Consider the following 17,058-nt stretch of genomic DNA (forward strand, 5'->3'; position numbering starts at 1 on the left):
GTTTGAGCAAGATTTATATTTTTACTATGAAAGGTAAGCATGTATACAAAATGATTTAAAAAGTCCAAAAAAAGATTCAAATTGTCCTTTTTTTAAGTTAAAATTTGGTAAAAAGATATTTTTTTAAGATCCAAAACTGACTCAATGACTGATATAGTCTTTGACTGCGGAAAAACCTAGAACATCACACAACTGAGGCGAAAGAGAAAATTAAATCGAGTCCTGTCTTTGTCATGAGTTACCAAGGGGGGTGGGGGGGGACTTATATACCAGTCAAAGACAGGACTCAATGGACATGGCTCTTTCGCCTTAGTTGTGTGATGTTTTAGGCGTTACCTTTGACTGCTTCCTGTCTGTTGTGGAATCTAGATTGTTATGGTTTGTTTGTTTTTCATCTTTATCCTGCATTGCGGGAAAGCGGACTTGAGCGCTATGCATCGGTGTACGCCTTCCGACGTACACCTGACCCACGCTGCAGCCGACGGCAATGTCTGTTTCCGGTTGTCTACTCTACTTATGACTTAAATTTGGCTACTACCCATTACTCGAAATCGATCACTGGGTAGAGGCAATTATCGTAAAGTTTCTTGTACCGTACTACCAGAGCCACTATATACATAATGTATATACAGTGGCATAATATGTATATAGTGGCTCTGGTACTACTCAGGAAACAGACAAAATAAAAGTTTTCTCGAGATAACACATATTTGTCAGTTTTCCGGTTGACTGCGTATTGCAATGAAATTTACTCATGCGTTAAACTCTTGAAAACAATTCCAATTTCCAACTTCAGAGTGAGGGCTTACGTAATTAAAGGTAATAAAAGGTATCATACTTTTCTCTTGATATAAAATATTGATAGCATGGTGCAAATTACAATTCTAAGTTCCAACTTTAAATACCTTTTATCATCATATATTTTGATATGTAAAGTTAAAGCAATGATTTTTTTTCCACAATAGTGTTTTTTATGTGTTTATGTGTTTTATGTGTTTTTCCACAATAGTGTTTTTTTCCACTATGTGTTTTTTATAATAATCATGCTTTTATTTGCGCCCATTGCGATAACATACAGTACACTGCGATCACAGATGCGATACAACAGACGACAGGAAGCAGCGAAGTGACATATAGTCTTCGAGTCAGCTGCTCCCCTTATTTTGGCTTGCCATTAAGTGTCTTTCGCTGAGACACAGCCGCGTGCTCTGTAGCGGTGTCGAACCCACGTCCTTTCGAACGTCGCGCAGACGTTCAATCGGTGGAAATTGATCTGACATGTTTGACAGCTTTTGGGATCTTTTTTGTGTTTTGTTTGATTTCTGTGTTTTTGTTGTTATGTCATGTTCATATACAATTTTTTCATGTTATGGCTTGTACTGTAGTAACCACCACATTGCGATTGTAACCTTATTCAACGTTTCATTAATTTCTCAAAGTGTTTTCAGTATAATTTTCATTGGTAATATTTTCTGTAAATTACCGCTGCTGGGGTGGAAGCTGACTGGGTGACCTCATAAGGTCTTTTGCTTCCTTATTCTCTCACTTCTATGTAATATACCAGTGTATTTGTCGTGATATTGTGAGTAAAAAATGAACCAGTGATTGTAATAGCCAATTAAAAATAAAGAACCTAAAATGTAGATTAGAAACTAAACTCATGTTCAGCAAACGCTTTTAATACTATATCTACTATCTTCATATTCACTGGTCATTTAAATCTCTTCTTAAACTCATTCTATCTTGTGTAGATGGTTTGTGTTTGTTTGTAAAAAAAATTTGCATTGTGTGGCTTATTTATTTATCACATCATGTATGTTTTGGTGGTTCCTTTGGATATGAATCATTGAATTTCATCTCAATCTGTGAATGCCATGAACAATGCCTATGGAGGGAGTAAATCGTGCAAGTATAGATTTGCTAGATTCGTGAATGTTGCAGAAGAAAATGGAGCTATTTCTCCTCTTGTACATATTGGCCAGTTTCAAGTAAGTTTTTGAAATATATTAATTATTGAGTACTGAATAGTGTAGCCTATAGAAAAATTGAAATAAAGTTTTTTCTTTGTCAGAAATAATTGAACTACTGTGGTACCGGTACTGTGGAGCTTTTTGCCTAGTCTATGCAGATTTATTTCAATGCTGCAGGGCTCTATGGTTTTTCATGGCTTACATCTGCAAAAACGCTTGAATGATGCAAGTATAGTTAGGATTAAACACTTCGGAAATTGAGATCGAACATTTCCCATTGAGTGTTCTCAATATTCAGTAGCCTATCGTACTTGTTCAGTAGCCTACCGTACCATCATAAGGAAATATGGGAGCTGGTATACAAATCCCCCTCCCCCCCCTTGGTAACTCATAACAAAGACAGGACTCAACCAAACATATAGGGTGAAACTACTTTACCTTTGCTTTACTGTTTACACACGTCAATCCACATGTTTTGGTCAATTCCTCTTTGTCATGAGTTGCCAAGGGGGGGGGGGGACTTCTATACCAGCTCCGAAATATGTTATAGCATTTTTTAGGTTTTTGAAAAACTTACTTTTAACAACTTTTTGACTTACCACCTATTTATACTAAAGACTTCAATTGTGCTACAGAATTGGATATTATAGCACTAAAATATTTATTTAGACAAGGTAAAATTAATACGTTATTCTTGTCAAAGAAAAATAATCCCACATTAGTTTGCTAGAAAATATACACAATTATTTCATTAAAAAATGGTTAAATATTTATTCTGTATATAATTTGCTTCTCCTGAATATTTTTGGAGCCCAAAATGTTAATAGAGTTTTTGTTGTTTTTGATAGAAAGACTGCAAGAACATACTTCCAGAATCTGAAATAGATTTTCGCAAGAAGAAATTTACCATTCAAGGTTTAAGTCGAGAAATGGATGTGAGTGAAGAGATAGTCAAAGAATTAGAAGAAGTGTGTAGGTATGATGTTTGATACTACTTTTTCTAAATGATATATCATCATCAACCAATTTTGATTGTACAGGCCATAAATTAATCCTCATGTCGAGGGTGCAGGGTTGATCGGTTTAAACCGGGGCGGTTAAAAATAAACGGTTTAAACCGCCCGGTTAAAACTTGGTTTAAACCGGGCGGTTTTGACCACCTATTGCTGGTCAAAACCCCTTTAGTGTATGAATCAAGTTGCTTTTCAATTGAATTAAAAGTATTACCCTCCATGTTATTAGTAATGATGTTCAACTATATTTTGTTTTGATCAACATAACCTAAATGCTTGGTTTGGAACAAAAAATATTCAACTTCTCTGTTTGTTTTTGATATTTCAATCAGTTGGTTATTTTAATTACTGAGAAAATTCAAATTCTAAAAATAAGTTTCTGCTGAACCAAAAAATGCTTGGTAGAACGATGAACAATTTGCACAGCCAACTGAAGTACAAGAATTTATTCCAACAATTTTTTTTTATGAAAAACATTTGCCATCAAATTTTATCCAGTTAAAATAAAACAATGCGAATGCATATTCTAAGATGCTTTAAAAATTAAAGACAGGATAGTTTATGATTCGTTCTTTGAAGCAAAGTACACGTCAAGCCAAGAAAGGATTATCGGAAAAGGAACAAGTTGTGATGCCTTATGCCTATCTACTTTATGCAAGTTAGAACACCTCAATTGAACAATTGGAATTAACAAGTCTCTCCAGTATATTCAAATGCTTCATTCACCAGTCAATTTCGTCTTTTCTTTCTCCCTCACCTTCTCCCTCCTCCCTCACCTTCTACCATCTCCCTCACATTTTCAGTGATTTTCTGGCGAACACGATCAAGCAACTCATTACAGGGTTTTGACCAGTCAGGTCAGGGTTTTGACCGGTTTAAACCTAGTTTTGACTGGTTAAAACCAGGTTTAAACCGCTTAGTGGTCAAAACCCAGTTTTGACCACTAAGCGGTTTAAACCTGGTTTTGGTCAAAACAAAACCTGGTTTTGGTCAAAACCCAGTTTTGACCACTTAGAAAACAACCCTGCGAGGGTGTGGCCTGTCTGTCGAGAATGAAGTCTTCCCCTCCACACCTCGCAAATATTATATAATATATATATTATGTAATATAGCAAGTTTGTACTAGCAGTGGTATTATAATGTTTTTAAATACGTTACATGATATATAATATATATCAAATAAAATTTGTTTACATCAATTCAGTACCTTGAGGAGATTTCTTAAACATGCCCAATGTGTCCAACTAAACACAAATCACTTCAGATATCATAATGGTGATCAACTTACCGAACCAAATTCCACTCATATCAATTGACTATATTAAAAGTTTCCTGAAAAAAATTGTCTTGTTTTTTCTTTGTATTATACATGTTGCTAGATGCTGTGGGTTAAACCTGATATGCAGAAAAGTATTTACCCAATGTTTGTTATTGTTAAGTCATTTGTAAAAGCCCTAAGTCCCGTGGTATTTTATTGCAACCTGATAGAATGTGCATTTCAAATCATTCCGCCACATTATGGAATTTTGTAAGTGACCTATTTTTAAACCAACTTTTGTTGTATTTCAGCCCTGATTTGTTGACTTGCCCTCGAGAAAATGAAATAGTTGATTGGGATGAACATTGTTCTGCTCCTTCAGACCTTGGCTTAGTTTCTGTTGATTATTGGTCAAGAATTCATGAGCTGCGGCACACACCAGACACTCCATTATACAAAATGAGACAGTCAGTGGCAATTTCAAAATACTCACCAATGGATTGTGCTTTGGTTGGTATTCGTAAATTTTCTTAAAATCCTCTATACATAACTTACTTAATGTTGATGCAAAAATGTGATATTGTGATATACATACCAAATTAATTAAATCAAATATTATATAGTTATTACTATCTGAATCCTTAACAGCCTGTTTCACCTTTAACGGATCATCAGAAGGGTCTTATTCAAATAGAATCAAATTAATTATATATATATATATATATGGATCTTTTTTAAGTGCTTCCTTTATCCAAACATGTTTGCAGTTTCTTTTTCTTTGTAATATGAAAAATGCCATGTTGTTGGTTGACTTTATTTGCTTATATGCCCAATTATTCTTATATGTATATATTATATATATATTACATTTCTTTACTTTGACTTCACCTGTTATGATTTGCACTCGAGGATTGTGTTGTTCAACTGCATGTATTGTTATGTTTCATCTAGCGTGTTCAAGCATCTGAAATTTATGCTAAAAGTGATGAGGATCAAATTATGTGTCCTGAAGTTGTCATCACTGTCAAAGTCGGTCTTGGGGTTAGAACAAGATCAACTAAAACTTGTGGTGTGAACTTTCTTGTCCTTGGGAGCCAGGTAAGCGTGGATTAAATATGATGAAAAATCTATTGGTTTAGAATAGATATTTCGTGTATTCTCTAACTGTTAAAAAAACGTAGTTTTTAAGAATAAGCAAATGATGTGATATTTTTGCATTTTCCTGGTACTTGAACTGCATTAAGCTTTATTTTGAAAGCTACTTCTCTGTAAGCGATGGTTTCAAAAGGGACATTTTGATCCCAGTTATCACTGAAAGGAATTGGCGAAAATTTATTGCTTTTTTATTGTGCGATTTGTTATGTTTTTTCTAATTCCTTCACTTTTTTCGACAGAAACTAACCGAGTTGCGGGACCGGATACCATGCACATTGGACCACCAACCTGTCGGTGCAAACATCGGCCATCCCCGACATCGTTGTTCCATTAAATTGAAGGATATTTGCAAATCGTCTTCATTTTTTATTGAAAATACGTTTTATAATGATTTACGTTCGTCGGAAACTTTCGATCTAAGCAGGTCAGCAACATTATATTACTTTGATTAAAGAAATTCATTTAATCTGATTCTGACAACTTTACACACTTGTAGAGGCTTTCAACCGCTGCTACTTGAGCGTGAGGTGGTTCATTTTTTTACTGCTCCTTATTATTGATGAGCATAACTTGCCGCGTACGGCGGGTTGGACCACTCGGCATGCGACGCCTCAGCATGTACATTTCAGCTACTGCGCAAATCAGCAAATGAAATTTTCATCTAGCATCGGACTTACTTGGGGATTGCCTGCTAAACTGAATTTACTGACTTGTTGCATGCCAAGTATTGGCTTGGTCAGTGTTTACTGGCTTAGGTTCATTATTTACCTATTTTAGCCACTTGCTGAAATTTTACCTCAGTTGTCACTTGCTCAACTGCAATGTGCTGAGTTGTATGAGACTCGTACGGGGTACGGCGTGTAGTTGGTTTCGCCTGTCGATGTATTGCTTATGTGAAACCTGTTGCATTGCAGAAACATTGCGTGTGTTTATAGAAAATTTAATGAGAGTCAACTAAGTGAATTATTGAAATTAGCAACATGTAAGTTATGTGTTTAATGTCTGATCGGATTGAGATATTTTTTCAAACATTTTTCTTAGAGAGGAATTGTTTGGAAATCATTTACAAACTACACATCTAGCAAAAGTTTCTATTTGCGTTACTTTATCGTTGTCAAATGTTAACGGAATGTCAACAGGACGAGTTTTTGTCTGCTGAAAACTTGTTTTTGCATATAAGCGATTGGTTTGTCAATGTCAATTATATTATTTTATGAATCTTTGAATGCGTGTTTGGGCACAGGAACATCATGAAATGGTCAAAGACCGTGAAAACGGCAGTTCCATCATTGGCGCGATGCCGCAAGATGGAAGACTGCACATTTAACGACCTCAAAGTTCGGTTAGGTTGTCCATATACGTTCCTACACCTTGGAGATTGCGAACATATAGTGGTTTTTACAGATATCAGGTATTTCTATTCACAACAAAAAAACATAGGATCGACTGGATTTTGCGTTATTAACATATAGTGTACTTTATCCGAAAAGTATCAAAAATCGAAGGGTAACAAGAATCCTAACTTTCGTGTATCTCATTTAGCGCCCACCCTTGGTAGGTGTAGAACTAACATTCTTTGGAGGGTTGCTCAAGCAATGTCACCACTTGGCCAATGGCCATGTAACGAACGACTATCGCAAATATGTTAACAATGTTTTTGCTTTGTTTCTTAGAACTGCATCTTCAGTGTTATTGGTTGAATTGAAGAATGACATGTTTCAATCTTTCACTATATGTTCGTATGTTTCTGCGTGCATACATTTACTTTTAAATTAAAGTTATAAAACTACAGCTATTAGGTAGTGCTGAAAAGGTTGTCGTGTCCTTCCCCAAAATAGTGTCAGCTCTTTTCATGCAAGTTTTCCTAGCTTCGTGTTGAGAGGTATTCTTGACAAACATGTGATTCTCTCATAGATTGTTCCACAGCACCGATTGCCAGTCTAGAAGCAGCTACCCAGTGACTGCTACACGAGCTAACGTACCAGGGAGATACTGTCAGGTTAGCTCTTTGCATCTGAAATCAGTTAAATAAAAGCTTCAATAAATAGTGTTTTTGAAAGCACGAGGTTTTTGGAAAGCTTGGTTTTCTATAATACAGTATACCCTGCGATTAAACTGACTATCGTCTGAAAAGAAAGGCGAATCAATTGCCTAGCTTGGTGGTAGGACAGTTTGACTTTAAAGGTAACTATAGCTTTTAGCACTTAACCACCTTTTCTCCATTTACTCATCATGGTGAGCACGCCCTCTTGTCCTGATAGCTATGAGAAACATGGTTAAAACTATTTAGGTTTAAGTAGCCTCTGCTAAAAGACATAAATAATAACGTCTTTATCGCAAAAAGTAATGTACCGGTAACCTAACATTGAGATGCAGTGTACTTTACGATTTTGTCTTTGTTTTTATTCACAATCTTCTAGAATTGATTTCTTTTTATGCAGTTGTGCGATCTGAATTTGGCAACATGGAGCACCAGTGGTGACGAATTGGCTGAGAGTGACCCGGCGCTATTTTGCGAGCGATGCTTCAAAACACTACATTATGACAAGGATGGGAATGAGCTCGGCAAATTCACAGCCTTCCGTCGTGTTAATGTGCAAGAACTGGAGTACTGATGAATGATGATGTTATAAATTGTTTGTTACGACGTTGCAGCACGTTGTCCCCAACCTGAGATTAAGGTTTTCATGTTTCTGCTGACCATGTCGTTCTTGAATGTCCCATTTTTAAGGCACCAAATGGAATCCATGATATAGCAGCACTGGACGAAGCTACACTCACCTGGCATTCTATCACCTGCCCTGAAGTTTTAACAATCCTGTCTCATACGAAAGAAGAATAACTTTGTGATGGTCAGAGCGTTATTGCCACGTATTCTGCGTATTGTACCAAAAAGAATTTACAAGTAAAATACCCGCGGGATTTACTTGAAGAAGCTCATTTAAATGACATTTTTTTTATTATGTATGCAAGGCAAGCCTGTCAATATTGACAGCGTTGTCGTTTTGTCGGCACTGGAATAAAAATGAAAACTTGTTCAGCATTTTATGCCCCATAGACAAAGATAGTTAATTGGTCACGTTTGTGAGTCCTGAAAATGAGCGTTCCTATGAGCATTTAGAAGTCATCAGACAAGGACACACTTTTAGTGCAACCGTGGCCACCTAAAGATCCTGCCTGATTTGTCACATTTTGCAGAAATTTCCCGGTTTTTCTAACCTTGGGCGAACGTTTAAATAAATTTTTCTAAAAATTAGATTTTTACGCTTTCTTTTCTCTTTTCCCCAGATATCACAATAGGTTTTAACATCCTCACATGTTGAAAAACAAAGAAAATTTGATTTCGAAGATTTTAGTCAGACTGTTAATTTTTCAATAACAGTCTGATTTAGCGTTGTTCAACTTACTTTTTTTCATTTGCTGCTGCTTCCCCAAGGCAACAAAAAAGTTTAATGTCATTAGGAAACCGCAAAAAGTAAAAACATCTCAAAAAATATCAGTCAACAAGTCTCGAAATTCGTTTTTGTTGACGGCGGACAAACGTGTCCGGTCTGAGCAGCTATCTCGGCGGACAAATTAAGTCTTACGGCGGACACACCAGTTTTAACGTCGATCGTCATACTTAATCCCTTTATCTTGATAAGTCTTCGCCATTTGAGAACCATAGCTACGGTTTAGGCTTTTTAAAATTTCAGCGAAGTCACTCTGAAAAGCTTTCATCAGACCAACGACGTGCGCTTGACGCCGTGTAGCTACTAAATATGATGATGATAATATGATGATTGTTAAAAATTTGAATTCTATGGACTTTTTGTGTCTGATGCAAATAAATAATAAAAAAATAATCCGCTGCATAACTGATTAACTTCCACCGAACGAGGTCGTGTGGCTTCTTGCGTCACAATGTTCTGGGCACGAGTCGGAAAACTTCTACACTAACGCGTAACGCTACTATTTTCTGATGTGCAAAGTTTCACTAGGCTTTTTTCTTTAGGTTTATTTTTGCGTGTCATGTGAGCGAAAGTGACGAAAAGAATAAACAAAACATTAGAAAAAGCACAATTATTTTTTCCCCTCTCCGTGATGCGGTCGCCTCTCCAAAATAGTATCAGTATTCACGAGACCATGGCAGGCTCGGAGTTATAATCAGCGCAGTCAAGGCCATTCAAACATATGCGCATGAATAGAGCTTCAATAACATCGATCTTCAAAGACGTGCGCCAATCTCCACGAGATCACTGCTTGTCGTTAAGATACGTGATACCGAGATCTATTCCGTGTCTTTTCTCCAGACCGGCTAGTTGAGGGAAAAGCGTAAATGCGAGCTCTTCTTTAGCGATAAAATATGCGATTTCAAACAATCTCTTAATTTGATTTTTTTTTGTCACTCATATTGTCGATGGCCTTGATGACCGGAAATTGATGGCTTGGGGTAAACGATGTGTTGTGATCTTTGACAGAGCTAATCCTTACATTCGTTGTTCCTTTAATATATGCGTCTATCACCACTAAAATTCCTAGTAGTAGGTTCATCGCCCTCATTCTCACTTTCAGAAATTTTCCTGGGCCTCTTCTTTCTTACTGTAATATCAAAACTTAAGTTTTGCGGCATCTTGCTGTAGTAGCCTATACTCTTATAATCTAACTTTGTAACCAACCTTGCCTTATCAATATTACTCGGAGATCAAAGCCAGACATTGTGACATAAGACTTGAACTAAGTTGCGCGTGATTAGTGTAGAAGTACCGGTACTCCCATCAATTCTTAGCTAAGAATTCACCTCTGTTACGCTGATTCAATGTCATCAATCGTTGAAGCAACGTAAAATTCGAAAGTTTTTCTGCTTGAATGGAAGGTAAGAGATACAGTACTGTATTAACTTTGTCTAGATGCGCGCTTAGAATGCGATAATTTCGCATTCCCAGCGCAAATTATATTCTTGCAACAGTTGTTCGTGCTATGCAATGACGATTTGTATCGCCAGTTTCTGCGATATTTCTCGGCGGACAAATATGACCGATCTAGAGGGTACTTCCCGCGGACATCACATGCTGTGACGGCGGACATGTCCGCCGTGAATTTCGAGGCCTGGTCAAGCACTAGCAGTAGCCGTAATCAAAATCTGCAAAATGTGACAAATCAGGCCGGATCTTCAGGTGGCCATGGTGCAACACATAAATTAGGAAATGCACATTGCACTGCTGATGTAAACCCATTCTCATTGAAGAATTTTGTCATTTGAGTTTTCGCTTCGTTTACTGTCACGTGGTTGACTTCTTCTTGTACCTCATATCATAGACCTGAGCTTAGTGATATGAACATACAACTTTGGAGATCTCTCCTCGCTTACATTTACTACGATATTTACTATACATGTTTTGATTTGTCATTGAACGTTGTTGTTCTACCTTTAAGAATATGTTTTTATCTTTTTGTTATATTGCGCAGACACTGAATGTTTATGATGTCACAGTGACCTGACGTGCTGTAGTTTTCTTGTTAGTTATATACCGGAGCCCTATAAAGTTAACATGCCTAATATGATGCCAATGTGTTACCACCATGAAAGAGTTTGAGCCCGACAGTAATCATTTACCATTTCAGATCGGACTACACCAAAAAAGCTACTTTTGAGCAGATACTCTTTGGTTTCATCAAAGACTTTTAAGAAGACCGAACTCTTGCTTGAATGTTGTGTTAAAATACTTATTCCATAGGCTAAGTTCAATTTTAATTAAATTATTCTAGAAACAGTACTTTTTTGAACAAGGATCGCTACCTGTTGATCTCTCACAATTCCAAGCAATCTAGGCAAATCCATTACTCCAGCACTGCAGTTTAACAGACTAGGTCTATAGACTATGTCTCTATGCATGGCTGGGTTTGCTAGTTGTACAAGTTAACGATACTGAGGTCAAAAATAGTTTTATCAGTGTATATTTTTGGTTTTGCTTCTATTCCTGTTTACAAAAACACCAATAATTTTTTGTTTGCAGAGCATTATTAACATTTAGTTAATTTCAAATTTGTTGTGTCCAATATGTCAAAAATACGGGCCAAATTGAATAACTTCGTTAATGTAGCAGAAGAAAATGGATTTATTTCTTCGCTGGTTAACCTAGGTCAATTTAAGGTGAGTTTGATGACGATGCTAGTTTTTAAATTTCTCAAGGTTGATGTTGAAAAACAATTGAGTTAATGTGGTTAGACTTGGTAGTGTCAAAAAATAATGCGTAATGCAATATTTCGTAGCTTTGTGTTCACGCTAAAATACGTGTCATTTTGGCAAACAGTTTTGTGTTTTTGGTACACTGAGACTACTTTGCTATTGGTGCAATGATTTTACCTAAATGTTATTTTTTTGTTTTTAGAAAAATTGTGAAGAGCTACTTCCAAAAACTGAAGTTGATTTTCGTAAAAAAGGAACTTTTGATGCCAAAAGTATCAGCAAAGAAATGGATGTGAGTGAAGAAACCATCAAAGAATTAGAAGAAGTTTGCAAGTATGTTTTTTAAATTGAGACAATTTTATATTTAACACTTTGCAGCAATCGACCTCAACTGTTATAAAAATGTCAGGTTATGATGTCCTCGACAGTGTACATTATAGCTTTGTGACAAGCTAAATTGTAATTTGAGCAAGACAAATCCAAGTAGATATATGTGAAATCAAAGTAACCTCACCGACTTGCGTCATCTTTTAGTGGTTAGAGAACTTCAGTAGGTTATAATCAAAGTTCTTGCCAATACTTTGAAAAATGCAATGTAGCAAGAATTGATAGCGCTAGACACGTGGTTCGCCCATGAGGCTGGGCAGGGGCTCATCAGTATCGCACCATGCCACATTGAGCCATTCCGTTGTACGATTTCCAGGTGCTGCATTATGACTTCTTAAATGCCCCTTTTTTAATACATTTTGCATCACAAGTCCTGCTCCGAGATTTTGTGGCGATTCAAAGCCACACTTGGGAAATTCCTATTCCGTGCTTTGTAATAGTTGCAGTGAATTGTTGGTCGATGGAGTTTTTTGCTACAGTTTGTTAAACTTCATACTTTAATGCTATATAACGCAGCACTTCATCTTTGACTTGCCCTCGTGAAATTGAAATCTTGAATTGGGGAGACCTAAGCTGTGTACCTGCAGATAGTGGCTTACTAACTTTGGATTACCGGAAGAGATTCAATGAGAACAAGTCTGAGCGCTCAACTCGTCTTTTGAAATCAAAATACACTCAATTAACCTGTGCTTTGGTAAGATTATGTAGTATTTTATGCATAGACGTTGGTTATGCCTAAAGCGACGTCCTCGCTGGTATGAGCCAGAAGGGGGGGGACGAGATGTGTCCTAGTCTGTTTTGATGTCATTTCAAAATCGTCAACAACTTTGTTACAAAACTACCAGTTTTTCGCTGTTTGTGTGATTACACAAGTCACCGTTGTACAAATTCCAAACAGCGCAGCTTTACAAAATGTCACAAATGTGCGGAAAGTTCAGAACATACTTTTGCAATTTTAGCTCGTCTATTTAACATTGATTCACGTCTATTTAACATTGATATTATATCGTCATCGATACTTGTTGGTATATAGTATTTATTATTATTAAATTTGATAGTATATAGTATTGACTGTAAGTTACAACAGTCTGGCGATCTTGGGATGCGACTTTTCAATTACGATTATTTTAATAGCTGGGTTACTTGTAGTTTTATTTTCAAATCACCGTGGATATCACTGCTTTAAAAGTTATATCTTTATCGTGTCTGAGTGCAAAAAATGCGCAATTTAATGGCTTTCTCAAATTTCATTCTAATAAACACCTTCAGTATCGGTGATAATATTCGTCAAGTTTTGCCGAAGAATAATTGCCATATGAAACTAAAATTACAGCCTACTTATTATATATGATATGTATTTATACTATTTATGTATAATAGTTTTGGGTTGAGCTTATGAAACTCTGTCTTTCAATATCCTTCTGTGCTTCGGAAGACTTCTATGAAGCTCAGTCTGTATTGCGAATCAGTAGTTTCAACACATTGATGCAGATTTTTTTTCATACCCTCATATTTGTGTTTATTTTTTACTTAATTGAGAACTACCCTTATAATAATAAATAAAATAGTATATTAATACAACTTAAGTAAACTCCATCTATCTTCAGCATGCACAAGCATTGCAGACCCCTGCTAAGAGCGAAGACGACAAAGTGGCATGTCCTGAGTCTGTCATAACTGTCTGTGTTTGCTTACCGAGGGATTTTCGCCGTCACAAAGCTTGCAGTGTGGACTACTTTGTTTTGGGAAGTCAGGTACAGTTTTTTTTTCGAGTTATTTCCTAACATTGGGATGTATTATTGCACCTTCCATAGCTTTAAAGACCTTAGCATCTTTTTTCCCCAGAATCTCACAGAACTTCGAGACAAGATCCCATGTGTGTTGAGCGAGCAACCGGTGGGAGATTTCACTGCCAACCCAGACCACCCAAAGGACATTAAGTTGAAAGATATCTGCACTTCTTCATTATTTTTTATAGAAAACACTTTCTTTAACGACACAAGAGCTCCAGAAAGTGTTGAATTAAGCAAGTACGTTATGAACTTAAACTTAAAACTGTACTTATGTACTTAGCGTTAAATTAAGCAAGTACAAAATGCATTCAAAAAGGTAGGATGTTTTAGGCATATTTACTTCTCTTGTAATCGTTAAAATATTTGTCTGATTAATGAGAAAGTAAAAGCAGGAACATGTAGGTTGTATTATTGCTTCACTAACGTTTCTTGCACCATTACATTGCTCAATGCTCATCTTATGAGGGAATGACGTTTTTTTAATGTGTTATACTTTTTGATGCTGTATGTCGATGCACAAATAACGCTTTTCTGGTCGCACAGGTTATCTTATGCGGTAAAAATCAAACATGAAATAATTTAATATCTGATGCAATATAACGCCATCGGTATTCTGTTTGCCGCAATTCCGTAACAACAATATCAGATGGTCCCTGATGTAGGAATCTGGTCGAGTGGGCGGAATCTGGTGATACTTTCATTCCACCGGACACACAAAGCGTCAGCATGGAAGATTACACTTTTGATGACTTGAACGTCAGACTTGGTTGCCCCTACATCTTCCTCCACCAGGGAGACTGTGAACATGTCGTCATTATCAAAGACATTCGGTTTGTTTGAGTTTCTATTCCATGCGTGCATGTCAATTTTTAACTTGTCATGATACAACTGTTGTTGACGTCGGGTTCTCTTCAACCGAGACAATCTTTTTTACAGACTTTTCAACTCTAGCGACTGCCAGTCAAGAAGCAGCTACCCGTTTGCCGTATCGAGGCCCAATCGAAAGAACTCCCCCTGCCAGGTGAGGGCAATGATGAGATTAGCCTTTTGTTTTGTTATTTCTTTTACTTTATTTAGTTGCTTCGGATAGGCAATGCAAGATATAATAGCGATGATTCAAGCGCATGAGTGCAGACTTAAGTACGGAAAGTGCTTAAATCTGTAATCATGAACCTGCTTACACCAACCTTGTTGGTTGGTGTAAGCTAGTTCTGGTAGAAACATGTGTGCCATGGTCGAAATTATGGATTCCTGCTTACTGATTTTTTTTTTTTTAATTGAAGACAGGTTACCTGACGAACGTTTTTGCAGGTATGCGGCCTCTATGTTTCTACGTGGTTAACCCGAGAAGACACACTGGCTAGTTCAGATCCTGCGTTCTTTTGCGAACGATGCTTCAAAACTCTACACTACGACAAGCAAGGAAAAAAACTTGGTGAATTCACAGCTTATCCGAGGACTAATGTTGTTGAGCTCAACGGATAACAACAGCGCTGCTGACTGCAGTATATACTGCTTTCATCTCACACGAAGAAACGGATAGTATTGGTGACGAGGCAGAGGCTTATAGACTATGGTTTCAAATGAGCTCAACGGATATCATGGTCTGGGCTATGATTGGCTACCCATCTACACATCGATTTATTGTCATCCTTAAATTTGGCGTGAAAATGTGATCATCACCGGTATCAAAAAAACTGTTGGTTGATTAAGACCTCATGCTGACTTAGGCTACTGACCCTATGTTTGCATCAAATTAAATATCACTAAGTTTGTTTAAATCACCGCGTATTGTTTTGGTGTTCTATTGTTTCTTTAAGTTATTAGACTTGCAAAGTGATGTTTACTAAAGCTAAATATGTTCAATTTTCATCAATTTCACCTTCCACCAATCGAATTTCGAATAAATCACTGCCACGTAAGCTGTGGTCAGCTATGGATTTAAGAAAGGGGACAATCTCCCCCACCTCTAAAACACAAAAGTGACTTTATTTACAGTGTATTTGCAAGGTCGGAGTAATGTAGACCTACCTAGCCTACACATTGTGATTTATTCCCCCCCCCCCCCAGGCTACTTGCTGGATCCGCCCTAGCTTTGGCACATGTAGGTCTTGCCAACTTTTTAGTGTCATTCCGCGTTAAAGAAAAAAAAAAGGAGAAACCTCGCTCTTACCAGGTCCAAATTTGAAAGGCCCTTTGTGCGAATTGCTAACCAAAAGTTCTCGTTGTTGGCGGTAAACGCGTTCAATACGGAAGTTAAGTTGGTGTGAAATAGCAAGGCTACAATGAGGATCATATGCTTATCAAATAGCTAGGCTTACGCCTGCTTGTCACGATAATCAATCTTGTCTTTGTCAACGCGGAAGGCTGACTGCCATAAAGAGCGACAAGAAGTTGGCGAGATGTAAATTGTTCTCCCTGATAGCATAGTTGATTAAGCGCCTGACTTTGTGCATGACGAACCCGCAAAATCAAGCAGAGCCATTTCGGCTGTCGGGATATCGCACTTGAGCAACACATTTCAAAGACTGCTTTCTATTTGGTGGCATCAAGTGGATGGAATAATTTACAGACAGCAAAAGGACACATAGGCCTGGGTCCAAAGTTGCCAGTTCTGGTGAATTGGGTACGGTCCTGGCCTCGGTACGGGGTAGGCACTTTTACGTATTACACTGCCCGAAGAGGTAACCACAATCATGCGTATCGTTTATGACATTACTGGTGTTTCAGTCACAACTTTTCTCATAAACTCCATTGTTTGCAGTCACTACGATTCTTCTTGCACTCAGTTCAGTTGAAGAAAAAATAGTATTAGCAGAGGGTGGGAATCGAACCCATGCAATCGAAATTACTACTCCTCTGCCCTAACCATTAGGCAACGTTGGTTGTGGCGATGCATTCAGTTAAATTTCTTTGTATCAAAATCTTTCGATAAAGACGACCAGTTAATCACATCTTGAGTCATGTCACGCATGATAGCGCTACCAACATCAGCGATGTCGTATGTCACGCATGGTTGCGGTTACCTTTTCGGGCAGTGTAATACGTAAAAGTGCCTACCTCGGTACGGTGCGGTAATTTTGTTTTGGAGTCGCGATTTCAACTAAGTTGATGAATACCATTTTTGGAAAAGCAAATCGTTTTACTTTAGTTTGTGCAAATTTTGGGCTTGTGAATAATTGGGCTACATTTTATTGGCAATTTGGGAAAACTGAAAATAAAAATATGTGGCAATCTTGCTTGGAATAGCAGAAACTTTAAAACCTCTCAGCTTGGCCTACTCAGAACTCTACAGCGCCAATGTTGCCATACG

General features: G+C 37.2%; 2 protein-coding genes across 2 annotated transcripts; both read left to right on the forward strand.

The window, feature by feature from the left end:
* The first annotated feature begins 1,874 nt into the window (after positions 1–1,874).
* LOC145772465 (snRNA-activating protein complex subunit 3-like) lies at positions 1,875–11,393 on the forward strand. The gene is made up of 8 exons (XM_082584343.1): positions 1,875–1,988; positions 2,819–2,946; positions 4,553–4,751; positions 5,193–5,339; positions 5,636–5,820; positions 6,640–6,807; positions 7,311–7,395; positions 7,838–11,393. Exons 1-8 carry the CDS (start codon positions 1,875–1,877, stop codon positions 8,009–8,011), a joined length of 1,200 nt encoding a protein of 399 aa, XP_082440469.1. The 3' UTR covers positions 8,012–11,393.
* Positions 11,391–15,667, forward strand: LOC145771534 (snRNA-activating protein complex subunit 3-like). Its single transcript, XM_082583232.1, has 8 exons — positions 11,391–11,529; positions 11,768–11,898; positions 12,469–12,646; positions 13,560–13,706; positions 13,798–13,982; positions 14,408–14,575; positions 14,682–14,766; positions 15,057–15,667. The coding sequence occupies exons 1-8, from the start codon at positions 11,437–11,439 to the stop codon at positions 15,228–15,230; spliced, it is 1,161 nt and encodes a 386-aa protein (XP_082439358.1). The 5' UTR covers positions 11,391–11,436; the 3' UTR covers positions 15,231–15,667.
* The last annotated feature ends 1,391 nt before the right edge of the window (positions 15,668–17,058 follow it).

This window comes from Aplidium turbinatum, chromosome 6, assembly GCF_918807975.1.
Source record: "Aplidium turbinatum chromosome 6, kaAplTurb1.1, whole genome shotgun sequence".
Classification (NCBI taxonomy): domain Eukaryota; kingdom Metazoa; phylum Chordata; class Ascidiacea; order Aplousobranchia; family Polyclinidae; genus Aplidium; species Aplidium turbinatum.